General features: G+C 44.0%; 2 protein-coding genes across 7 annotated transcripts; both read left to right on the top strand.

Annotated features, from left to right (window-relative positions):
• Nucleotides 1-253: 253 nt before the first annotated feature.
• cbsa (cystathionine beta-synthase a) lies at nucleotides 254-9,243 on the top strand. Of its 2 annotated transcripts, none has more exons than XM_061695381.1 (15): nucleotides 254-391; nucleotides 2,797-3,071; nucleotides 3,225-3,331; nucleotides 4,340-4,474; nucleotides 4,601-4,680; nucleotides 4,753-4,957; nucleotides 5,047-5,138; nucleotides 6,023-6,148; nucleotides 6,224-6,308; nucleotides 6,472-6,577; nucleotides 6,838-6,915; nucleotides 7,005-7,139; nucleotides 7,240-7,348; nucleotides 7,533-7,617; nucleotides 8,507-9,243. In XM_061695381.1, exons 1-15 carry the CDS (start codon nucleotides 281-283, stop codon nucleotides 8,692-8,694), a joined length of 1,917 nt encoding a protein of 638 aa, XP_061551365.1. In that variant the 5' UTR covers nucleotides 254-280; the 3' UTR covers nucleotides 8,695-9,243. The 2 variants fall into 2 exon arrangements, with proteins under 2 accessions (XP_061551365.1, XP_061551357.1); XM_061695373.1 differs by lacking the exon at nucleotides 254-391 and adding an exon at nucleotides 398-589.
• A 92-nt stretch (nucleotides 9,244-9,335) lies between these two features.
• Nucleotides 9,336-21,106, top strand: arl13b (ADP-ribosylation factor-like 13b). 5 transcript variants are annotated; one of them, XM_061695405.1, is made up of 10 exons: nucleotides 9,336-10,749; nucleotides 14,543-14,613; nucleotides 14,691-14,940; nucleotides 17,112-17,217; nucleotides 17,384-17,586; nucleotides 17,812-17,926; nucleotides 18,013-18,154; nucleotides 18,509-18,631; nucleotides 20,276-20,344; nucleotides 20,901-21,106. In XM_061695405.1, the coding sequence occupies exons 1-10, from the start codon at nucleotides 10,691-10,693 to the stop codon at nucleotides 20,912-20,914; spliced, it is 1,152 nt and encodes a 383-aa protein (XP_061551389.1). In that variant the 5' UTR covers nucleotides 9,336-10,690; the 3' UTR covers nucleotides 20,915-21,106. The 5 variants fall into 5 exon arrangements, with proteins under 5 accessions (XP_061551389.1, XP_061551379.1, XP_061551417.1 ...); XM_061695395.1 differs by having other exon boundaries at nucleotides 20,764-21,106; XM_061695422.1 differs by lacking the exon at nucleotides 9,336-10,749 and adding an exon at nucleotides 13,147-14,126 and having other exon boundaries at nucleotides 20,764-21,106.
• Nucleotides 21,107-26,750: the final 5,644 nt, after the last annotated feature.

Below are 26,750 nucleotides of genomic sequence, written 5' to 3'. Positions count from 1 at the left end.
AACAAATGGTACTGGAATTTCTGCCCTAAAATGTCTGCAGAGGAAGCAGCGCTTAGCCACAATGGAAGTGAATCCCGCAATTTTGACCTTTAGTTCTTCAGTAGTTTTGTTTGTTTGTTTTTAAGGTCGTTATTGGAAAAGTCATCCGATTTTCCGAGACGTCAATGGCGCGTGTTCTGCCAATAAACAGTGGGCGGGGACCGCGTGGGCCAATCAGTCTCGGGAAGTGTCCGGCTCGTGATTGGCACAGAAGCTCGACGGACGCCAATCAGAGAGCGCGATGACGCGTCGGGTGCCAGCTGCAAAGCGGAATTTGTGCTGGTTTGTGTGGCAGCTCTTCAGCTCGTCTCGGCATTTACGCTTGTTTTCGGGGCCACGTTGCACTTTACAGGTGAGTGACGAGCCAGCGGTGCCGAGTCCCGACGACACAAACGCGACAATGTTCGGGGGAGCTTCTTCAGTCGTGCTGTGTGCTTCCGTGGAAGCTGACGCAACACCAGCGACTTCACCTGCGTGTTCTTCTTCTTCTTCTTCTTCGTCTTCTTCTTCTTCTGAAACGAGCCCATTATCGGCGGAAAATCGCGTCTCGGTAAATTTCAGCGTCTAACGTGTAGAATTTGCTGTCGTTTGCCTTGTGGAGAAGATTTACGTGGTCATCCATTGTTTTGTGTTTTCATCGATATGATGCAACATTGCAGCAGCAGCAGCATCGTTTTTTTTTGTTTTTTTTTTCTTGCCCACACGATGGATTTGCAAACACGTTGAGCTCTTCGTGCGTGCGCGCGTGCGCGTGTGTGTTTGCTGTGCGTTCCTGCTGCTCACATTTGTGCGCTTTGTTGCCGCCCAGTCTGCCTGCTTGCGCTTTTCGCTGACCGTGCAGACAGCGCTTTTCTTTTCTTTCTTTCCTTTTTTTGTACAAATGAAATTAACTGCTAACTAAATATTAGAATTTTGGAGAGCTGATTATGCCACAGAAGACTAATAATACATGACCTCCATATGTAACAGTTAAGGGTGAATTACTAATCATATTTTCATCGGATTGGTTTTATTTGGATCGTTTAATCCGAAGTAATAAAGCATACAGAAGAGCTTTTCCCTGGGTCAAACTGCACGTCTTAATTGCTCAATTGAGTGCTACATACACGCAGTTGTTTTGACAGCAGATCACTGAAATCTGGCTGTTCCGAAGAATTCTCATCATCGAGCACTTGTTCTCGTCCATTGCCATTCCTTGGCAGAATTTCGACGATAACACGAGTGATAACGAAGGCAAAACACATTGATTCTCGTTTCGGTGCGATTCCAATTAAACTGTAAGGCTTTCCAGAATAGCGCACAATTGAACAACGATAGCAATAAAGGAATTCATGAGATGATTCAGTCAGCAGCACCCAAAATTGTCACCATTTCCCAAATTCTGCCAGGTAGGTAAACTCACGAGCAACAACTGTATGTGAAAACGGAACAACATGCTTTACCTTATTGGCAACATCAATAAGGTAAAGCATGAAAAAAAAATATATAATAGATGTATAATATAACATTTGGCAACGGGGGTAAAAAAAAAAAAAAAGAAAAAAAAAAGCCAACATTATTCCAGTTGATGAACGCAGGGAACGACTTTTTATTTTATCTGCTGTAATGCTGGTGTCTGAATTCGCTTTTAAAATACTGTATTCTATTTGATCATACATTAAAAGAAAACATCCCTAATGGAACACATTTACCTTGATATTACAGACCATTACTGTTTTTATAATAGGATTATATTACATTTGCGTAATTACAACAACAGTTGTCTGTAGATATAGCATTTTTTGTTCTGAACATTCACTGCCAGCCTTCCCAGTTAACGTGGATATTTGACTTCGAAAGCCGTCAATGGCAGTGAATGTGTTCAAAGCAACTGCGTCAGCGACTGATGCAATATGATAAACCAGTGTGCTTTAATTTAATATGGCAGCGCGGAGGATCACTGGACTCTAATCTTAAGGAGACATTTCATTTCGCCACAATTGGAAACCGTTCCCAGGTGTCTTGATAACGTCTCCGTGACATGCCGAAGGATCAAGAATTACAGAAAACGTTCCGCACCTCATTTTTTGGTCTTGCTCAAATGAGTGCGCCGAGCAATCACGTATGTGCTACTGATCAAAAGTTGATCTGTGCGTCCAACACAACTCCTTACAGCGTTGCTTAGAAAGCTTTGTCTTGCGGGTGAACCACGACCTTTGCTTGAAAGTGACTTTGTATCTTCGCCCAGCCTCGTTTTCAGAGAAACTTGGTGTCGGGGCGGTTATTATGTAACTCGGCCAAGTTGTGATGACACAATTTGCAATGAATGGCTCACTCACAGCTTTTTGAAAATAAGATCATTTCAAAAGATTGACTTGGTTGTTTATTTTCATGTATGAAAGAGACCCAACTATTTGTATATAACCAACTAAAAAGTCTACTTTCCATATTTGATCAAATGAACGTGTTAAAAAGTTGAGATGTGCCGGGAAAGGAAATAATATCAACAGTCAGTTGATGTTATTGGTTCCTTTCAGTCTGGGTTTACTCATTGTTGCCGTGATTGGGCATGAATGGTTAGCAAATTGTTTACTGAGCTTTCGACTGTTGCTCAATGTACTGTCCAATGACAAACACATGGTCCACATATTTTCTTCAGCGGGATAAACAAAAGGTTGCTGAAATGATGCCTTGTCGAAGTTTTTCTGGAAATTTCAAAAGCACAATTTCTTGGGACATTGAGGATTGTCATTTGTTTCCGTTTTTTTTTTTGTCAAGCAAACCATGCCTTCCGTTCCCTTGTCCAACGAGGCTCCTGTGAAAAGCCCCATCTGCTCCCACGCTGCCAAGCTGCTCCACCACATCAACGGCGAAGTCAAACCGCACGAGGCTTCGGACCCGTCCAACGGGGTCGACGGCACGCGCGCGGCTGAGGTCGACGCCGAGCAGAACGGCGGCATTCCCAGGAAATGGATCAGTCCGGACCTGCCGAGCCGCTGCAAGTGGAGCCTGGGAGCCCCGCGGGCAGAATCTCCTCATGCTCATGTTCCAAGGTGAGTTGGGACATGTGGAGAGACCCTATTAGTTTTTCACACTGAAAATTCTCAATAAGGAAGAAAATAATTGTTGTTGTCAGTCGTATATGATTATTATAATGAATGTGTGTTTGCCAACACCCTTTTCCTTGATTCTTCTTCTGTTGACAGAACGGCTGCGCCTACTATTCTTCCCGACATTTTGCACAGGATTGGTGACACGCCCCTGGTGCGGATCAACAAAATCCCAAAAGCGTTCGGACTCAAATGTGAAATATGTGAGTCTCCGCGCGCACGAGCCGAGAGTCACTGTTCCTTCTCCAAGGGTTTAACGCTCAATTTTCAGTCCGGCCTGAAGACCGCGTTGGGTTTCGCATTACATTAATGTTGCCCATATTAGCTGTTTTGACACAGGTTAGTATTTCAATTACAAATTCTTTGTAAGCCGTTAATTTACTGTTACAAATGGCTTTCGCAACAAGTTCGGGCTCACCGTTTGGCACATTCACGCTTCTGTTGTGTTCAATTGAAATTGAATTGATTTAAATAAATGTAGCAATGATTAACTACCATTTTTAAATGGCAAAGAGACCCTTATTGTAAAGAAGGGTACAAACAACCATTATGTAAGTTCTAAACTCTTATATAAAAGGGAGATTTATTGTGACGTATGATTCACATTGCTAATTTGCATATTATATACGGAGTTGAAAAAAAATAGGAAAGGTATTTTTATTCACAAATGTTTAAAACCAACACGAAAATTAAAATCCCTACGTAAGGCTGGCAAGCGCCTTTGACACAAAAGCTTTACTCCAATTATAACCAGCCTAACCATTCAAAAAGATTCCCTCCATTTAAACATCATTATTAGTAGACTTTACACCGATTTTTATCGGCCTGATCGGTATCGGCCGATAATTAGCATTTTATGATCATCGGCTTTAATGTCATAATTCGCTGACATTGATCGGCTCCGCAAAAGACATTGTGCACAGTTTATTTGAATCCAAAAGCTCGTTTATTTTTAGCCTTGTCGCGTGTCTTTTGACCTAGTACAGATACTGTGTTGTATCTGACGGCCGATGAAGTTATTAAAAAAAAAAAAGAAACGTCGGCCGTGTGGGACAGACCACACGTAAGGGTCGGATTGTGAGTATTGTTGTAATTAATGTTGTTAACTCGTAATTGGAGTCGCTCCTATCGCAAGGCACCGCTGTAAATTGGTCGCGTATAAAGTAGCAGCACACGTTAATGTTCTTCCTTCCTCCGTGACGTCGGCGTAGTGGCCAAGTGCGAGTACTTCAACGCTGGCGGCAGCGTCAAAGACAGGATCAGTCTGCGAATGGTGGAGGACGCAGAGAGGGCGGGCATCCTCAAGCCTGGAGACACCATCATCGAGCCCACCTCCGGCAACACCGGTAATCGAGCGAGCCGGCGCACGCGTTTGTGTTCACAAGTGCGTGCGTGCGTGCGTTGCTATGACAAAAGGTATTTTAACGAGCTGAAGCAGAAGCCTTGTAAATGTTGTGTTTGCTCGTGTCGAGGTATCGGATTGGCTCTGGCCGCGGCCGTCAAAGGCTACCGCTGCATCATCGTCATGCCCGAAAAAATGAGCATGGAGAAGGTGAATTTGTCTTTCTGTCCACAGTGGCTTCCTTCCCTCCGCATTCTTCAGGAGAACTTTTTCTTCACGCAGGTCGACGTGCTGAGAGCACTCGGAGCCGAGATCGTTCGCACGCCGACCAGCGCTCGCTTCAACTCCCCAGAATCTCACGTGGGAGTTGCCTGGCGCCTGAAGAACGAGATCCCCAACTCGCACATCCTGGACCAGTACCGCAACCCCAGCAACCCTCTGGCTCACTACGACACCACAGCCGAAGAGATCCTGGAGCAGTGCGACGGTACAGGACGTCCGCGCCGCTCCAAGAAATAGCAAGTTTCGTTAGCACGAGCAACGGGACGTTGACACTTTTCTCTCTCACCTGACCAGGTAAACTGGACATGTTGGTGGCAGGAGCCGGCACTGGAGGCACCATTACGGGCATTGCCCGCAAACTAAAGGAACGTTGCCCCAACATCAAGGTAAGTTGTTACCAGAGATCACAATGAGGATACATTATATATATATATATATATATATATATATATATATATATATATATATATTTTTTTTTAATTATTAATGCTCTTGGTCAATTGCTACAACCTAGAAGAGAGCTTGGAACAGTTGAGATGTATCACTTCAACTCAATTTCTTGCCGAGAGAGAGAGAGAGAGAGAGAGAGAGAGAGAGAAAGAAAGATGGATGGACCTTGTTTTCCTTTAGGCTCGTCCCGTTTGGGGTGGCCACAGCGCGTCCTCCTCTCTGACACAAACTGCCCTCGTGTCTTCCCTCAAGACATCTCCATCAACTAGACTTCACCCCCATCCGATCGACCTGATCGGTATCGGCTGATAAAAACATTTACTCCGTGTCGCCGTCGTGTACAGTATATTCGAATGCAAAAGCTAGTTTATTTTTAGCCTTTTGGCGTGTCTTGATGTAGTGCTGTAAATGTCTGACCACCAATAATTATAAAAAAAAAAAAAAAAAAAAAAAAAAAAAAAAAAACATGTCGGCGGTGTGGGACAGACAACACGTAATGCCCGGATCAGACTACAAGACAAATTTGCACTTTTACGATTGTCAGACTACTGCAAGAAAATCTTGTATTCCGATTTCCACCGCATCCCGTTTTTTACGATCACTGGGCTTCAGCTTGTCAACTCAAGTGTGACCGGATACACTCGTTACCATGGCGACAACGAATCGCGCCTTGGGTTTATTAGAACAAAATGGGGGCAAAACGTGCGTTGGTGGTCAGCGGTGCTCGGGAGAGGACGTTCGTTTAAGGCTTGCTTGAGTCACTGCAGATACGAGGCGTCAGCTGAGATTAGTCTCAGCTCTTTTGACATTTTCCCTGTAGATTGTTGGTGTCGACCCGTTAGGCTCTTGCCTGGCAGAGCCAGAAGAACTGAACAAGACTGACAAGACCCAGTACGAGGTGGAGGGCATCGGCTATGACTTCATTCCCACAGTACTCGACAGATCAGTAAGTAGCACCGGCCTTTTCTTCTCTTCTTGGGCGTTTGCGATAGGCACCGATGTCTCCGTGTGGCGTTGTCAGGTTATTGACAGCTGGTACAAGTCAGACGACGAGGAGTCCTTCAGTATGTCTCGTATGCTGATCAGGGACGAGGGCCTGCTCTGCGGTAAGCGCTTGCGCCAGTCGACCGGAAACGTACTTCGAGTAACAGTAAATATAACAGATAATGTATGAACACTGAAATTAGTGAACTTTTCAATCCTTTTCTAATTGATTGAGATCTCCCTGTATGTTACGTTGCCAGTGAAAGTATCTGTGTGTGAAACCAGGGGGGAGCTCTGGCACCGCCATGGCAGCTGCTGTCAATGTTGCCAAAGAGTTGAAAGAGGGACAGCGCTGCGTGGTCATCCTTCCGGACTCCGTCCGAAACTACATGTAAGGCGTGGTCAAGTTCTAACGCGGGCCGCTTCAATGGATTTTGTGGTTTGGAGCGCTGCCAAAGAGTAAGAAGCGATTGACAGGTGATCAGTCGAGTCCACCGCCCCTGCGACCCTGAACAGGATCAACACTATAGAAAATGGATGGCTCGAGCTGTCGTTACGAGGGCCCACAAGTGTTTTCACCAATATACCACGCCAACTTTGATCAAATGGATTGAGTTGGAATGAATCCATTTTCAAAATGTCTTTTGCAAGGTCCAAATTCCTGAGTGACAAATGGATGGTGCAGAAGGGTTTCCTGAGCGAGGAGGACCTCATGGTGAAAAAACCCTGGTATGTTGAAAGTTGCGTTTTTATCCCGAGCAAATTGGAACGTACAAGCATTCAGGGATGTGCATGGCTTCGGTCTCTGTCGCTGTCAGGTGGTGGAACCTAAACGTGCAAAGTTTGAACCTGTGCGCACCGCTAACTGTCCTGCCGACCGTCAGCTGCCAGAGGACGATCAAAATCCTCAAAGAGAAGGGCTTTGACCAAGCGCCCGTGGTGGATGAGTCAGGGTATGTGTCCTGGAGCACGTCAAACACAAATATTTGCCATGGTAAAATATTTAATAGTGTGTGTGTGTGTGTGTGTGTGTGTGTGTGTGTGTGTGTGTAGGGTAATCCTGGGCATGGTGACTCTGGGGAACATGCTGGCTTCCATCCTTGCAGGGAAGATCAGGCTGTCAGATGCAGTCAGCAAAGTGCTCTACAAGCAGTTCAAACAGGTCAGACTAACTTAACTGTGTTTGAAAGGTGTCATGATCCTTCGTAAATCAGATCCCAGGCATAGTTCCGGTCCAATTAAGCTTAAACTTGGATGAAGAAGCATTGCCTTTTTCAAATTGATTTGAAGGTCTATTTTCTTCCATCCCACTCTCAAAATATTGTCCCCTTCTCTCATAATTTCAGATACGTCTTTTGGATAACTTGGGAAAGTTGTCCCGAATTCTGGAAATCGATCACTTCGCCCTGGTGGTTCATGAGCAGATCCAATGTAAGTTGTCTGAACTTTCTTGCGCTTAGTAGTCGTAGTAGTGTGGGAAAAAAATACACAAATTGTGTGTTTCAGCTCACACTTCTTAAACGAGACATATCGCCGGCATGCGTTGTTTTTTTGAAATTGAAGCCATTACCCAGGTATCCTAATAACATGTCTTTGGCAAGCTTTTTGTCACCGTACCCCAAGAATCAAGAATTCCAAAATTGCCATGGTAAAATTGGCTCCTTTTAGGGGCGGAGCTCTCAACCCGCCCGGCTTTCGTTAGAATGACAAGCAGTGGGCTGGAACGCCTCGCACCGGGCGACCGCTCCTTGCTTCTACTCGCGGAAGACAATGAAAGTGTTGTGGCACATGGCCACATCGCCAAACGCAAACAACCCCTCTCAACATCTTCACAGAGCAATCAAGTGTCTTTACTAGAGTACTGTCGCTTATTAGAAGCTAACACTAATAAAACGCTAATTTATCCGTAGTGCCCCCCCCCCACACACACACACTTAGGGTGCACCCAGCGAAATGACATCGTTATTATCAACAGTTCACAAATGCCCCCCGAACCCACACACTGTTAGCTAATGCTAATCTGGGCTAACACTGCAGCTCGGCTTACCTTTTGGCTTTGACACGATAGTGCTTTGGCTGCCAAAGTGCTTCTTTGGCTCTGGAACTTCAGCCAGCCTGATGTTGATGTGATGCTAGGGGCTTGAATTTAAGGCAAGCTGCTACTTATTTGTGGAAGTGGAGCCTGGAGCCCCACAACCGCCACTGCTTTGAGTATTTGGAAGGTAGAAAAGGTGCTGTGTCGATAGCTTTATTTCTGCATCACCTTTTGGCTTTACCGTGTGAGTCCTGCACTTCATTCTTTGCTCTTGTTGTGTTTCAGACCTGACGGACGGCTCCTCCAGTTTGAAGCAGATGGTCTTTGGGGTGGTGACCGCTGTGGACCTCCTCAACTTTGTCACAGGCTGTGAGCGGCGGGAGCGCACTTTATCCGAGTCGACGGACGAGCAGGGACTGACTGAGAGAGACGTAGCGCAGTGCGGCGCTTGCGCGTTTCTCACGGCGTCATAATGCCCGCAAACGTCGTCAGTCAAGTTTGTCTCAAATACGGTAAAAAAGGATGATCATTTTTTTTTCATGTTTATGTGAACTTGAGTTTTGCAGGCTATTTTAAAGTTTGTTACAGGATTCATATAAGTTAAGATTGGGTCATTTTTGGAGGGGTTTGAAAGAAGTGGTTGTTGGGAAGTAAATCTGCTTGCCGTGCATAAAGAAAGTTGTTTTGTTTAAGGAGAATGCTATCGTTTAATATTATTGTCAATAGTTGAGCCTTTTTGTTCACGTTTGAGATAAGGGATATCAGAATGATGATTTAGATTTTGCCATAAATCAAGATTAGCCAGGCTGACTGATGGTATTCATTTTTAGTTACAGTGTGCATGTGTTTGCTGCTTGTGTGTGTCTGCAAAAAAAAAACAAAAAAACAAAAAGTATTTAGTATCCTACACGAGGTCTTTCTGCGTTCTAAATGCTGCCGCTAGTTTTGACGGTCTGGGGGGAAAAGTATTTTTTATTTACTCATTTAATTGATGTGGGTGGTTCAATAAACATGGTACATTCCGTATCGACTCTCATTTAACAAGTGTTAGGCCAAATCTTAAAGACAATCAGGCTTTTTTTGTGCTGATTTTGCCCCTTTCCGACCAAGGCCAACAAATGCCAGACAAGTTTGTCTCATAAAGTTATCCTGTAAAATAATCCTTTGGTTTGAGGTGTCGGATGAATTTGTCCTGATAATGGGGTCGGAAACAGGCTTTGGTTGACAATCTTAAATGCTAAACGTGTTCAGTCGTTCTCTTCTCAATTGATGACTCCGTAGATTGGGAAGTGCTACGGAATGTAGCCAATCAAGAAGCAAGCTGACTCTGACGGACAAGAAAGCGGCCGTAAAGAAAAACATGTTCTACCTGCGATGTGTTTTGTGTACGTGGGTTCACTCGACGGCAGGAAGTCATTTCCCAAAAAGTCTATATGGACGGCACTCCCGCCAATGTTCTTTCTTGAGATTATCAGAGCACACCACACACAGTATGACATTTTAAATCTTCGTTTCGGATTAAGATAAATAGTTGTGAAGAATCTTTACAGGTACATCTCAAAAGTGTCAAAAGCTTAATTTAGTTAGGTAGCTCAATTCAAATAGTGAAACTCATAGAGTTTATATATTTTATATATTTTATTTCATGATTTAAAAAAAAAAAATAAAAAAAAAAAAATTGATTGTCGCTCACGGCAAACAAAAATCCTAAAAAAATATACAGAAACTATAATATTAAGTAGCAGTGAAAACGATTTTTAATGTTGCAATTTGGCAGGAATTTACCCTCTGAAAAGTATTTTCCCAAGTTTGTAATGAATGAGTACTGAAATAAATGAACTTTTCAGCAATATTTAAATTTCTGGAGATTATGTGTGTGCGCGTGCACCAGGCGTCGGTGGGCGTGTAGTGCCAAGATTGTGCACAGGCGGCGCTCTGTACAGAAAAGACTGATTTTGTGGGACGAGGGGATATGACGTCAGCATCCTAGCAACGGAAAAGAAGGCACAGAAAGGCTGAAGCAAGCTAATTGCTAAGCGCTTGGTTCGCAATGTAAACATGTTACTCGTTTTGATATTGCGCTCTTATACAGCCTGCTCTTGGTTCATGGTGAATACAAGTCTTATTTACAAGGTGACTGACGTGTGTCGAGACTAAAACGAGTTTAACACGCTCGCTCGAAGCGCTATAGCATTAGCGGCAGTTGACGGTTTTTACCCTTAATTTTTTTTTTTTTTTTTTTAAATTGTTGGGATATGTATTCTTCGTTTGGGTCTTCCCGTGACATGGACGGACACCTAAATCACAGGACCGAGTGATGCTTAGCATTGTCAATGGCCACTAAGGTTACATCAGGCAGGACTTCGCTCACAATGTAGTTCGGGTAACGGTCGCCACACCACACAACGGGGCTGACGAGTGGCGGAACTCCCGATGACCACTTGACTGCAGACCCGCACTTGGCCCGACATGTTTAGCCTGATGGCCAATTGCTGCAACTGGCTGAAACGCTGGCGAGAGCCGGCAAGGTAAGCAAGTCGTTTTACATTCACATTTAACAAATGGCCTTTAGTTGCTCTCACAATGTGCACATACACTTAGATGTGTAGTTATGTCAACTGTTTAGCCCCTGCAAACGGGAACCGTGCGATAAAATAGTTACCAAGTCATCAATCACAACAGAACTGTACATGCGCGAGTTAGCCCTGTTAAAAGACATCCTTATTTGGCCTGTATTAAGGCTTTACACGATCAGGATTTTTGGGGCCGATCACAAGAGTTTAAAAAAAAAACAAAAAAAAAACGATAACCGATCCGATCACAAGATGGAGGAATGTGTCTATTTAAATGACCTGTTCATTTACTGTATATACTTGTGTACTTAATTGCTCCAAAAAATATATTTACTATATCTTTCGTCCTCTATTTATGCCAGCGAGGCATAGTGACAGACAGAACAAATGAATGGTCTTCTATTAGATGGCAGGAAGTAAATACAGTAATTCATGTATCCACTTTTTGCGACTTCTTTGTTTGTTGGTGTGTCGTGAGATTTTTTTTTTTTTTTTTTTTTGTAAAATCTGTTCCCTGGCTCCATAAAGGTTGGAAATCACTGCTCTAGTCAGATCGTGTATTCTAATCAGTCAGGTCAACCCAACATTACACCGTGACAGAAATAATGACTTCACCCACACCGAAACGTTAGAGCATGATTCGACAGAACGGCGGCATGTTTATGAACAACCGTTAGCGTTAGCACTAGCTTGCTAGGCTACGTAACGTTTTGTTGCCTGCTCGCGAGCCGTATCGTATTCAAAGTACGAGAAAATTCCTCAAGCGAGCCTTAAACGAACGGCCTCTCCTGTCCTGAGCACCGATGACCAACCACACACGTTTTCGCCCATTTTGTCCTTAGAATGCAGTCGGCGCGATCCTCTCTTGTTGTCGTCGCCACGGTAACGAGGGTATCCGGTCGCATTTGAGTTGACGAGATAAAGCCCAGTGATCGTAAAAAAACGGGATGCGGTGGTATCGGAATACAAGATTTTATTGCAGTAGTCTGACATAGTGCACTCGTGAAAGAGCAAATTTGTCTTGTAGTCTGATCCGGGCATTACGTGTTGTCTGTCTCACACCGCTGACGTTTATTTTTTATTTTATATAACTTCATTAGCCGTCAGATATTTACAGTACCAGGTCAAAAGACACGCAACAAGGCGAAAATAAACTAGTTTTTTGTTTAAAATATACTGTGCACGATGGCGACGCGGAGTCAATGTCTTTTGGGGAGCATTGATCGGATCTGCGAATTATGACATTAAAGCCGATCAGCATAAAATGCTAATTATCGGCAGATACCGATCAATCGGTGTAAAGTCGCGACTGGATATTGAGGAACTCATGATTCAATTTGATTTTGATTCTTTAGGTTGCGATTCAATTCAATTTGGAATCTTTAAGTTGCAATTCAATATTATTGTAAATGCTTTGGTGTCGACTCAGGAGGAAGTAGAAATACATATAATTATAATGCCTGTTGACAATTTTTGAATACGTATTTTTATGTGACCATACGTGGTATATCACCCCCCCAATTTCGGGCAATAAAACATCTGAAAATAAAAAAATAAAAATTGCACAATAATTTATTTGTGCATATGGGGTATAAAATTGCAAAAATACAAAACATGCCAGTACTTTGAGACGATTCAGAGGAGTTGCTGAATCTATATTGGGTTGGGAATATTGCTATGCATCGATTAATCCATGTTTTTACACACCCTCAACCCTTATAAAATAACATCATAGTTAGGATTTCCCGCAGAGGGTTGTTATAAATGTAATATCGCCACATCTTAGTACATATACACATTTGCCCCTTGTTATAGTATATTTGCTCAACATCAAATTGAATTGTACATGAGGATTTATGGAAAACTGGCAAGCAAATGTTTTAGTATACCACTCTTGTCCAATTTATTGGGATTTGTTGAAAAACTCATGTAAAACCGGCTCAAGAGACTACATGGCAGTCAATGGCCATTTTGGCACAGATTTTCTCCCAAAATAATAAAAAAAAAGAATCCATTTAGCAAGAAACATTAAGTTGATGCACTTTATTTGCCTGAGTAGGCCACATAAAATGATGCGGTGGGGCAGATCTGGCCCCCTTGCTTTGAGTTTGACTCCCTTGATTTAGAACGTCCCACACTGACAGGTACTATTAAAAATGTGTAACATTCAGAATCATAAACTAGATGAACCAAAAAAAAAAAAAAAAAAAAACTCACTCACGCATGCAATGCAGAAGCGCAGTCATAAAAAGCATGTGCAGCACATAAAATATGCATCTTACACAGCAAAACCACAACAAAAGACATGCAACTTCGGTTTTTACATGAGTATTATCCTCCTTGAGTGATTGTATTTTCAATGTTCAATGAAGTTGTCCTTAGGTTTGAATGTGAGTGTAAATGGTTCTTTGTCTCCTGTGATTGACTTGTGATGAGTGCAGCGTGTTCCCCGTAAGTCAGCGGAGATAGGTTGAACACAACAATACTGACGCTTTCTCATATTCTAACATTGGAATCATGTCAACAGATTGGAAGAACGGGGGGGAATTTTGTAAGCCAGCGATCTCTTTTGCAAATCAGCCGACACTTCATTAGGTACACCAGTCGTGTGTGCGCTTTGTAAAATATTCTGCCTTTTTCGAAGATGCTCAGTTTTGAGCGCTATCAACGACAGGTTTACCTTTGTGGTTTGTGAACCGCGTCGGTTGTTTAGAACTTTTACTATTGGATACCTTACCGAGCTACGTAAGAGATGCCTTGTATTACAAATGGTTAGCCTAATGTGCAAGTCATTTTTCAACATTTTTGGGTAAATAAGAAACAACAACAAATTAAAAAAAACAAGAAGAGTCCTGTTTCCTCAATTCAATATTTGCGGATTGTTAGACCTGGATGACTCTGACTCTACACAGACATAAAGTATGTTTTTTTTATTTTATTTTATTGAGATTGTGACAGGAAGGTAAAAATGACTTGGGTAGATTGAAATGTATTTCCTTATGGTGCATTGATTTCAAGGCCTATCCAGCAATGGAGACTCTTAATAATGAAAGATTAAACATTTGCGCACAACCCACGTGGTACATGTGAGTCTTTGGATTTAGTGAGAAATCCTCACCTAATCCCACGGCCAGGTCAGTTGAGCAAGTCTCTCTCCTCTGACACGTTGCTGCGAGGGGTTTGCAACGTAAACGGGGTCCCAGATAGCGGGTGCTCATTATATGGGCTTTCCGTGGGTTTACATCATGAGGCTGCTCAGATGAAGGCCAGCTGGCTCCAGAGGGCCGTTAGATGGATTAAGCGCTTGATGTCTTCTCGGCCCAGGTGTCACAGTTAAGTATGTAGATAGGAGACAAATGAACGTCCAGTGTATGTGCTTATCATCACCTTGAATACATACCCGCAGTCCTCTGTTGGCTATAAATGTTTTCCTGTTTGTCTTTGTCACTTAATGAGTTCATAAGATTAGCATGCTAGAGCTACATACTGCTTGTTTATTCAGCACACACTCATAGCATGGCAATTATTGGAAACAGTGCATTACATAATTGAGAATTCTGAATGAATAGTTGCATGACAATAACTGGCTCGTTCAGTCCACGGACCGATTTCACTGTTTATCTAACTGGCGTAACTGCGCCTTCCATTGTGACAATTAAGTGGAAGTTTCTCTGGGCCTGGCTCATGAGTCAGAATATGAGTGTGTTAAGACGAAAAACTGTATTCAGACTAATTTCTTTTCCTACAGAAAAGTGACTTTGGTGATGGTAGGACTGGATAACGCAGGAAAGACCGCCACAGTACGAGGAATCCAAGGAGGTTCGGACCTGGTTTCGTTGTTCTTCCTATTTTGTTGTACAGATTTGTCTTTGTTAACCTTTGACTTTGTTTTGCAGAGAATCCCCAGGACGTTGCTCCAACTGTGGGTTTTTCGAAGGTTGACTTGAAGCAAGGAAAATTTGAGGTCACCATCTTTGATCTGGGTGGTGGGAAGAGGATCCGCGGTATATGGAAGAATTACTACTCGGAGTCACACGGTGTGGTGTTTGTGGTGGACTCCAGTGACGTGCAGCGGATTCAGGAGACGCGGGAGACCATGGCAGAGGTTCTGCAGCACCCGCGCATCGCTGGGAAGCCGGTGCTGGTGTGAGTGAATGCAACGGAATTCAAAAGTTGGATTTAAAAGGATCATTCATTCAGGGCTTTTCCTGGCTCCAATTGAGACAGTGGTGAGACCTTTCCGATCATTTGGATAAATTCATATGCTGCGACTCCCACTGGCTCCATAAAGCACTTTTATTTACACATACATTTTATTGTTCTTAAATGTATTTTTGTAATTAATCTATTACACTAAAATACAATTCTTGGAATACTGTTCGGGGCGGCACGGTGGACGACTGGTTGGTACATCTGCCTCACAGTTCTGTGGTTGCGGGTTCAAATCCGGCCTCGCCTGTGTGGAGTTTGCGTGTTCTCCCCGTGCCTGCGTGGCTTTTCTCCGGGTACTCCGGTTTCCTCCCACATCCCAAAAACATGCATGGCAGGTTGATTGAAGACTCTAAATTGCCCGTAGGTGTGAATGTTGAGTACGAATGGTTGTTTGTATGTGCGCTGCGATTGCCTGGCGACCATTTCAGGGTGTACCCCACCTCTCGCCCAGAGTTAGCTGGGAGAGGCTCCAGCATGCCTGTGACCCACGTGAGGAGAAGTGGTACAGAAAATGGATGGATGGAATACTGTTCAATTTGAATTGAATATAACTGCGCATGTGTGTACAGTTGCATAGGAAGTTAATTGGCTTTAACTTGGCTAAATGTGGTTGTTAAATGGTAGTTGCACATTGTCTTCAGCCATTTCACGTTTAAGCCTCCTAGATTTCATTTGGTAAATTGTCCTATCTGCACCTTGTAGTCCAATGCAGTGCACCTTGTAGTCCAATGCAAACCACAGTAAAGAATCTTTGTTTTAAACTACCGTAATTTCTCATGTATAATGCGCACCCATGTATAATACGCACCCCCAAAGTTGACCTCAAAATTGTGGAAAACCCTTCTACCCATGTATATAATGCATTTTTACAATGCAAGATTTTGCTTCTACCCATATGATCAAAACATGAAATATTATCTGTATTTTGTTATTTTCAAAGAATTATTCTGAGGTTAAGCACTTTATTTGAACACGTAATATTTTTATTTACTTACTCTTATTTTGAAATTCACAGCCCTACTTTTATTTAGTCAATGAGAAAACACACAGTTGTGCTCATGTTTGATTACCCAGGCAGAATTTGTAAGATGGGTTCAATTATTTCAAGAAAACACGAAGGACCAGACGAAACGCATTTAATTTTATCCGGCTTCACCTGTGTGGAGTTTACATGTTCTCCCCGTACCTGCATGTTTTTTCTCCGGGTACTCCGGTTTCCTCCCACATCCCAAAAACGTGTGTGGTAGGTTGAGTGAAAACTCTAAGGTGTGAATTTGAGTGTGAATGGGTGTTTGTTTATATGTGCCCTGCGATTGGCTGGCTACCGGTTCAGGGTGTACCCCACTTCTCGCCTGAAGATAGGAGTCCAGCACGCCCGCGACCCACGTGAGGATAAGCGGTACAGAAAATGGATGGATGGATTGGATTCAAATTAAACTGTCAAGCATTTCAGAAAAGCATTATCATTCAACAAAACATACCCTTAAAGAAATTAATGATGTTGTTGTTCAGTCATCAGTCGTATTTATTAAAAAAACAATTTAAAAAATGGCAAATTCTGCCAGGTTATGTAAACTTATGAGCACAATTATACATATATGCAGTCATATTTACCCCTGTCATATTGGAATGAAAGTGTAGGCTACACTTTTTTCATACCCTCTCTGTGGCGGTGGCATATTGGAATTTAAATGTACAGCTTTTTCATAACCTCTAGATGGCGGCATACATTTATATAATGTGAAAGTTTTCATTTTCACCTTTACCTGTGTATCATGCGCACTATTGACTTGACAATTTTTTTGGGGAAAAATATGAAAGAAAAACGGTCATTTGCGGCTCTTCTTTTTCAGCGGTTTTAGGAGCAACTTCCAACTGTTTTTGTCCATGCGGTCACTGACGGAATACTGCAACTGTTAAAAATGACACCCAAATTAGTGCAATCCTGGGCAAATAATTAAAAAAAAAAAAATTTATGCAATCAGAACTTGTAGAATTAGAGCCAACTGGAAATTAGGTTTAGATGTAGAAGGTCTTGGTTGTAGGAAAAGTCATTTTCTGTAGCCGGTGGCCTATACTCATTTAGTTCTGGTCTCTTCTTCCAGACTTGCCAACAAACAGGATCAGGAAGGAGCACTGGCTGAAGCAGACATCATTGAGAACCTGTCGTTAGAGAGGCTTGTTAATGAGAACAAGTGTCTCTGTCAGATCGTAAGTGTTTCTGCACCTGTTGTGGCATGGCCGTTGAGTGACATGAAGAGTGTTCAGTTTTGCTGTGAGCCCCACCATTTCTAGAAAAAACAGCTTGCTTTGTTAAAGCGCCCTCGTATGCTTTGGCTTGGCAGTGCTGACGAAATCCGTTCTATTCCTTTTCCAGGAGCCGTGTTCTGCGGTCCTGGGTTACGGCAAGAAGGTTGACAAATCCATCAAAAGGGGTTTGAGCTGGTTGCTCAACAACATTGCCAAAGATTATGAGGCCATTACTGAACGTGTGCAGAAAGACACTGCAGAACAGCGTGCTCTGGAAGAACAGGATAAGAAAGAAAGGGCAGAACGAGTCCGGCGGATAAAAGAAGAGAGGTGAGCAGGGAGGTATGGGGAAAAAAATGTATCATGGATGCGTTCCCTACCCAAGAATAGAAGACAATATCTGTATTTGTTTTCTACACGAAAGTGTAATGAAATCTTTTTTTTCATTGCTTGCGGGTAAACACTTGAACTCATTTGACCCAAGAATATTTTCTATACATCCCTCACAAACGTGTGTATCAAGATGCCAAAAGGTTAATACGTTTTTTTTCCTAGAGAACGGCAAGAGAGGGAAGAGGCAGAACGTGAAGGCAGGCAGATTTGCGAAGATGAACCTGATGAAGAAAACATGCCCAACCCCTTCCAGCCGATCGAAAATGTCATCAGTGAGGTATGAAACAGCAACCGAACATTAAAATAAGGCGCTGTGTGATCGCCAGCGTGACCGATTTCTCTTCCGTCCAAAATTTCATTCAGAGTGGGGATAAAGAAAATGCGAGAAGGCAACAGGAGCTGCAGGAGTGCACGATCAACAGTCTGAAGGCAGACGGCAAGTATCAGGAGGACAATCATGAAGAGAGAGACGATGCCAGGCAAATGCCAGATAATTCCAGCTCAAGTAAGTGTGTTCCGACCCGCGCCGATCTTTACAATGAGTAATGTGGCAAATTTTAATTGAATGCGACTGTGAATCCACAGTAGCTGTGAGCGTGCATTTCAACCTCAACCTCAAAAGATGAAAAACGAGATGAAGGCAGTGGGCACTTTTGAAGAACATTTGCAAAATAGCATGCACCCCGTTTCTGTGCCACTTGCGAACACTCTGAAAATGTTCGGTGCCTTAGAGGAAATCATTTCACAATCACACTGAAATAATCACACCGCATTACGGATATGGTTTCAAACATTCAAGAAGAAACTGAAGCAACGTCTTCCCATCATTTCAAATTCATAGCACCATGTTTTGTCGCAGGCACAACCACGGAGCAAAGCAAGCAAAAGGTGAGAAAATTGTACCTGAAGAGGAAGCACCGTGTGGACCCGCTGAAGACGGAGGAGGGGCCAGCAGAGAGACCCTCCCCTGCGCCAGTTCCAGGTTCGTCTTTCCCAAGTCACACTTTCTCTTCTCAGCCTGATTTGTATTTTCCACATCACACTTTGTCTTCTCAACTCAATTCGTCTTCTCAATTCGATTTGTCTTTCCCGCGCCGCACTTTCTCTTCAACTCGGCTCGTCTTTTCCTCGTCGCATTTTCTCTTTTCAACTCGATTCGTCTTCTGAACTCGGTTCGCCTTTTCTGCGTCCCACTTTCTCTTCTCAACTCGATTTGTCTTCTCAATTCGATTTGTCTTTCCCGCGTCACACTTTCTCTTCAACTCGGCTTGTCTTTTCCACTTCACACTTTCTCTTCTCAACTCGATTCACCTTTTCCTCGTCGCATTTTCTCTTTTCAACTCGATTCGTCTTCTCAACTGGGTTCGTCTTTTCTGCGTCCCACTTTCTCTTCTCAACTCGATTCGTCTTCTGAACTCGGTTCGCCTGTTCTGCGTCCCACTTTCTCTTCTCAACTCGATTTGTCTTCTCAATTCGATTTGTCTTTCCCCCGTCACACTTTCTCTTCAACTCGGCTCGTCTTTTCCACTTCACACTTTCTCCTCTCAACTCGATTCACCTTTTCCTCGTCACACTTTCTCTTCTCAACTCGATTCGTCTTTTCCACGTCACACTTTCTCTCCTCAACTTGATTTTTTTCATTTTGTCATTGTTTGAAAAAAGTGAGGAGGGAGCGAGTCGACGCTGTTGCATTTTCGAATGTCAAATGTTAGCAGTCCTACGTTGAGGAACGTTGTCCTTAAATTGTTTGACTATTTTCTCCCGCACTTGTTCACAAAGAGGTGAACCTCGTCCCATCTTTGCTTGTGAATGACTGAGCAATTGAGGGAAGCTCCTTTTCTAGCCAATCACGGCGCCCACCTGTTCCCAATGAGCCTGTTCACCTGCGGGACGTTCCAAACACGTGTTTGATGAGCATTCCTCAACCTTCTGAGTCTTTTTTGCCACCTGTGCCATCTTTTTTGGAACATGTTGCAGCCATAAAATTCGAAGTGAATGATTATTTGCTAAAAACAATCAAGTGTAATCGTTTGAACATTCAATATCTTTGTAGTGTATTCAATTAAATATGGGTTGAACGTGATTTGCAAATCATTGTATTCTTTTTTTATTTATGTTTAACACAACGTCCCAACTTCATTGGAATTGGGCGTGTAATTATTATTTTTTTTAATTGTGTTTTGAACTGAATATAGTTTGAAAAGGATTTGCAAATCATTGCATTCTGTTTCCCGAAAAAAATGGAATTGGGGTTTGTATGTACGGTCATGGAAAAAATGATTGCACCACTTCAGTTTGTTGTTCATTTTAATGTCTGCTACAACTCAAGGTAACAGTTGAATTAGAGCTGCTGTCTCGCCATTTTCCACGGGTTTGATAGCAAAATAACAGTTAAGCTTAATTAAGCATGTCAAATAGGACATCAAGTATTATGTCATCAGCTGCATTTTTGTTCATTCTCTCAGCTAATATAACTTTAGTGGTACCAGGCATTCAAATGAAGAAGAAATTGAAGGAACAAGGGTGATCTAATCATTGTTTCCATGACTGTGTATGATGCATTGTGTGCATGGTACATTTCCCCTGGCAAATATTTGAAAGTTCGACTGCCTTTTTTCTATTTTAGTCGGCTGGGAGTCACCTAACGTTTCTCGGCTGCCCAAACTCGAGCCTCTGTGGGCCTCAAAAGCCTCTGGTAAAGACCGCCGTGTCTACAGTCCAATTTGTCGTTTTGTCCTTTTAACAGCTCCCATCTAATCCCATGCTTGCCAACATTCATTGAGTTTTCCTTCTTTCTCTTTCACTAATGGTCGCAAGTGTCTTCTCTTCAGAGTAATAATTGGAGGGCTGCTGTTGCCATTGTAGACAACATTTCAGTTGGGCACTGCAGAGGAAACACCGAAGCCGTGCTTTGACTCTTAATGCCACCGACCTTCTGCAGCGTTAAGCTCGATCATCTCCAACGGCTTGTTGGTCTTTGCATCCGCCCGTCCATCTCCATACAGCATCTTCACCCTCTCATCCCGCTCTGTTTCTTTTGCCTGATGCATGGATTTATTTCAGAATGTCCTGTCTGTGTAGTAATTTAGCCAAACCCTCTCTTCCGCTCCACAGAGTTTTACAAGAAGCCACTCCCGCCTGTCGCAAATAAACCACAGCCTAACAGTGACACCCACGATGTGGTTTTTTAACCTCATTTGCTGATTGAGCCCCCCCAATCACGGCTCTCCCCTTTTGCTTTCTGTCCCAAGCGAGCGGAGTTTAAACCGCACCGTGGCGCTCAGCGGCCCGGGAGCAAAGAAGTGCAGCGTAAAAGACGAAGGAGCAAGACGGAGACGGATGCTCTGTTCACACGCCATCAAGCTGTGCTTTCACAGGCTCAAAGAACACTTACACGTTTACTAGACAAACGTTTCCATGTACCATATGTTTTTACCATGTTATTAAACAAAATGAACACAGCTGTATCACTCTTGTGTCATTTTTCTTTTTCAAATACCTTATGATTTACGAAATGAGTTGGGAAGAAGAAACTTGTGTCCCTACAAGCTAATCTGTCTCATGATCAATATATCGAGAGTATTTAAGGATATTCCGATACTATTATCGATGTGTACAAAAAAATGCCATCTACCAATATGCAATGCTTTCTTTTCATAATGTTATACACCAGTATGTTGATACCCTAATATACTATTAGCTTTCCCGTACCACTGTCCTATGAATATATTTGATGCAAATTTCCAACGGTCTAGTCTAAACCATTTCCAACGGTCTAGTCTAAACCAATCAGATGGTGAAGGGCAGGACCCCCTCTGATTGGCCATGCGCGTGCGTGTGTTTGAAATGCAGGCCCACGGAGAATCGCAGGCGGACCCGGCGACGTTTTCCGAAGGCCAGCGTGTAGCTGTGCGATTACAGCGCGTTGAGGGCCGTAAATGGAACTCGTTCCAAAGCCAAATGCCACCGCGACATTTTGGATTGAAGCCAGATGAACGCGGCCACACGCGCGGTTGAATTCGTATCAAGTCGCAACAAAAACAAAACAACATAAACCACAAGGCGACAAAGTCCATTGAAAACAACCATCGCAGCCAATTTCTTGAGGTGGCGAAAACATTTTCCGTTTCCCGTTAGCTTGCAATGAAGGAAGCCTTTGTCCAACAATGCAAGCATTAACGTGACCGTCACATGCACGGTACATCACTCGCTTGAAGAGACGCAGCCGTGAAACATGTTGACAAAGCAGCGTTTCAAGAAGTGCTGCAAACCTTTCATAGGCAGTATGAAGCTTGATCTACTCGTTGTGCTGTTGTTACTTTGCACTTTTTCTTAACCAATTGGCAGTATATTGTTGTCTGTTAAGACGTTAATGGCTCTTCATACCTCTGTGCCAAATGTTTAATATTTGTTTGTAGAGCAATTTTGTGAAAACAAATATTTTTTATTTATCAGATATTTATTGTTCTACATTTCAATGTCAATGTTCAATATTCTTGAGAATTAAAAGTGAACTGCTCTTAAAAAGGTACTTTCGGTATTGTGCTCTCTCTCATATGATTATATCAGCGTCATTAAAAAAAAACATCCGCAATAAAGGTATGACAAAGGACAAAAGAGCAGAAAATACAACCACGAAGAAGCGTCTAATCCGTTGACCCTAACGCTAGGTCAGGTAGAGCTTTGATTGTTGCTATTGGGCCTTAGCGTGTTGCCTGTAGGGTGAGCATCGATCGGAGGCGCGAAGTCAGCCCGCGGTTCCTTCCGACCGACGCCACGAGAAATCGAGCTGGCCGTCAGGGAAGCGTTCCGACCATTGACTTTGGCTTTCCTGACCACGTTCCGGCACAGATTGCACAAGTAGCCGCGGGGTGTGCAGAGAAGCCACTTAGCATCTTGGCAGTTTATTTTGCACTCGACCGAAAATGTCACCCAGGTTATGAGCAACAGATGCATTTGAATGCATTGGTTGCATATATTATTGAAGGTGCGCCAGGGACCTCGTTGTGTGTTAAAACCACGGCCGGAGGCTGGAATGAGCATCATTATCAAACAAGAGGCCGGATGTGTGTGCGGACCTGTTCTTTATTTATGATATTCAATTGGGTAGGCCACAGGAGGAGTTCATGCGGCAGCCATTGTGGCTGTTGTCCTTTTAGCGTTACCCATGTCTTTTGCCAATAGAGGGCAGGCCAGTCCTAGGAATCACAGCCCAGCAGGGATGTGACTTCTCACCAGCGTCAGAGAGTTGAAGTGCAAACTGCTTTGTCTTTTTACATGCTTATTGAGCTGATCTGATCATCTTGGTTCATAAGAGTGACTCGCGGAGGAGGTGCACTCACCCACCGGTGAGGCCTGATTTGAAAAACTGCAACGTTACGGGCGCAGTGACATTCAAGCTTACATTAAGCTTTTGTGGCACCATGCTTCCTCTTATGGTCAGTCTTCTGGATTAGACCAGGAGTGCTTCTTTCTCATCGTTTTATGCGGAGTGTGCTGGGTCGTTGACCTCGCGTACACCACGCACTATTGCACTAAGAACACGTGTGGGTTCTCACGTATCAGACGACTTCCAGATGCTGCTGCCGCGCATGTCAACGCTTCGCGGCCCGTTGACACCACCAATGACTATTTCCCTATTAGCCCAAGTCAAGTGTATTTGTATAGCCCTTAATCACAAAAGAGTCTCAAAGGGCTTAACAGTCCCAGAGTTGGCAATCATCGAGGTTATCCCTTCGTCTAAACCCCCTAATGGCCCAATGAAAAAACTCAAAACCCCATTTGATCCCCCTTGCCCCCTTCCAGGACGAGCAGGCTGCAATGGATGTCCAGCGAGGCAACATTTAGCACATCGAGTAGCCTGCTGGGCGCCACGGTGGCCGACTGGTTCGCACATCTGCCTCACAGTTCTGAGGACTGGGGTTCGGATCCCGGCCCCGCCTGTGTGGAGTTTACGTGTTCTCCCCGTGCCTGCGTGGCTTTTCTCCGGGCACTCCGGTTTCCTCCCGCAACCCAAAAACATGCACGGTAGGTTCATTGAAGACTCTAAATTGCCCGTAGGTGTGAATGTGAGTGCGAATGGTTGTTTGTTTGCATGTGCCCTGCGATTGGCTGGCGACCCGTTCAGGGTCCACCCCGCCTTTCGCCCGAAGATAGCTGGGATGGGCTCCAGCACGCCCGCGACCCGCGTGAGGAGAAGCGGAACGGAGGACGAACGAACGAACGAACGAATGAATGAGGAGCCTGCTGTTGTACAATGTTCAATACGATGGCGTAAAAGTCCAACTCAAGAGAAAACGCCCCACAGGCCTCCGGTGGTTCTGCCTCAGGATCTATGAGCCAGGTTTTATTACCTTTTTGACTCAGTGATACACATGTGATGTCTATGTTAATGCATCCATTGTAAGGCAAAGGACGTTTTCTTTAGTTGGCCACGTACTGTAGCTGACATGGAGCAGCTAGCCGTGAGCAGCGGATCAGCTGTTAACTTGCACAACTGCCAACGGCGATACGGACCTTTCCCTGCATCATCTTGTGACGTTTACCACCCTGCTTTCTCTGACAAGCCGGCCGGCTGTCAGCCGGTGGCCAACGCCAGCTACTCTTTCCCTAACGTGGCACCTTAGTCGTAGCAGGATGTTCGTTACAGAAAGAGCACAAGAAATAAACAATTAGGCGCCAATTTGTGCCTTTTTCATGGAATAGTTGGTGTTTTACAGAAGATTTCCTGATTTTGCAAATCAGCCAGGGTTTGTTGTATGCTTTAGTGTTTGGTGGCACAAGTACAGCTGATGGGCACAGGGCCTGCTCTGATTGAGGTTAGGGAAAGGTGGCGGCTAGTGAATGGCAGGAGATGCAGAAAGGCGGGACAAAGGGAGCGATTAGGGCGGAAAGGCAACGAGAGATAGGAGAGCGAATCGAGAAAGCAGATAAGGGATAATGAGGTGTTCACAGGAATGGTGTTAAGAGAAAAAGGAGGACGCGGGACTTGGGGAAGAGCCGTGAGATAAAGGTTCAAAAGTGTGATAGGAGCGTTCCGGTGTCCGGCGCTTAGTCAGCAGAAGTGGAGGAAGACGAGAAGCCACAGTGAGGACATCTCAAGACTGTGCTGACATTGGGCCGTTTTTGTTGAAGCAAAGTTCTAATGTTCATCCATCCATCTTAGCCGCTTCTCCCCACTCGGGTCGCGGGCGTGCCGGAGCCCATCCCAGCTGTCATCGGGCAGGAGGCGGGGTACACCGTGAACCGGTTGCCAGCCAATCGCAGGGCACATACAAACAAACGACCATTCGCACTCACGTTGACACCAACGGGCAATTTAGAGCCTCCAATTCATGCATGTTTTTTGGGATGCGGGAGGAAAAGCCACGCAGCCACGGGGAGAACATGCAAACTCCACACAGGGCGGGGCCGCGGATAGACAGACAATTTTTAAACTGCCATTTTCACCGTCACGTCACTGAGAATTGAACCCATGCTGGCAAATGAACTGTTACTCCATTAGTGACTGACTCCTACAATCCATTTGGATGTAATTACAGGACTTGCTTGCAGAGGAAAATGTACCGTGCGACTGACAGGTGCCTCGAACGCTAACGTTTGCTCGTTGTTGTTTTCAAATGTTTGTGCCTCACTGTCGACCACGCAGCAGCAAGTGACAGGAAGGAAGGAAAACAATTCATGGCATGCCTCTTTGAGAAATTATAATTCTATGTGGTTCACTTGATGGTTTGATTTCACTCTTTTTTTTTCTGTAGGTATGTCCTAATCCAACTTTTTCAGCCTTCCGTTGTGGCCGATACCGATCTGATTACTGATTTCAGCAGTAATCATCCATAATTTACTTATTTTGTACAACCCCGATTCCAATGAAGTTGGGACATTGTGTTAAACATAAATAAAAACACAATACAATGATTTGCAAATCATGTTCGACCTATATTTCATTGAATACACTACAAAGACAAGATATTTCATGTTCAAACTTGACTGTTTTTAGCAAATAATCAGTAACTTCGAATTTTATGGCTGCAACACGTTCCAAAAAAGCTGGGACAGGCTCATGTTTACCGCCGTGTTACATCACCTTTTCTTTGAACAACATTCAATAAACCTTTTGTTAACTGAGGACACTCATTGTTGAAGCTTCGTCGGTGCAATTCTTTCCCATTCCTGCTCGATGTACAGCTTCAGCTGTTCAACAGTCCGGGGTCTCCGTTGTCGTATTTTACGCTTCATAATGCGCCACGCGTTTTCAATGGGAGACGGGTCTGGACTGCAGGCCGACCAGTCTAGTACCCGCACACTCTATTACTAAGAAGCCACGCTGTTGTAACACGTGCAGAATGTGGTTTGGCATTTTCTTGCTGAAATAAGCAGGGGCATCCGTGAAAAAGACGTCGCTTGGATGGCAGCGTATGTTTCTCCAAAACCTTTATGTACCTTTCAGCATGAATGGTGCCTTCACAGATGTGTCAGTTACCCATGCCGTTGGACCGAACACAGCCCCATAGCATCACGGATGCTGGCTTTTGAACTTTGGGTCAATAGCAGTCCGGATGGTCCTTTTCCTCTTTGTCCCGGAGGACACGACGTCCACAATTTTAAAAAACAATGTGAAATGTGGACTCGTCGGCCCACAGAACACTTTTCCACTTAGCGTCGGTCCATCTAAGATGAGCTCGGGCCCAGAGAAGCCGGCTGCGTTTCTGGGTGTTGTTGCTAAATGGTTTTTGCTTTGCATAGTAGAGTTTCAAGTTGCACTTACGGATGTAGCGCCGAACTGTATCTACTGACATTGGTTTTCTGAAGTGTTCCTGAGCCCACGCGGTGATATCCTTTCCACACTGATGTCGGTTTTTGATGCAGCGCCGCCCGAGGGATCGAAGGTCACGGGCATTCAATGTCGGTTTTCGGACTTGCCGCTTCCATTCGGCCATTTCTCCAGATTCTCTGAACCTTTTGATGACATGATGGACTGTAGATGATGAAATCCCTAAATTCCTGTGGTAAACATGACCCTTTGGAACCTCTTATTATGCGTGCATTTTCACTATTCACGGTCCGGCCTGGTCCCTGTCCCCCACGAATGGGGCGTGTCC

The sequence above is a fragment of the Phycodurus eques genome, chromosome 1 (genome assembly GCF_024500275.1).
Source record: "Phycodurus eques isolate BA_2022a chromosome 1, UOR_Pequ_1.1, whole genome shotgun sequence".
Taxonomy (NCBI): Eukaryota; Metazoa; Chordata; class Actinopteri; order Syngnathiformes; family Syngnathidae; genus Phycodurus; species Phycodurus eques.
This window is presented reverse-complemented; position numbering and strand designations above follow the sequence as displayed.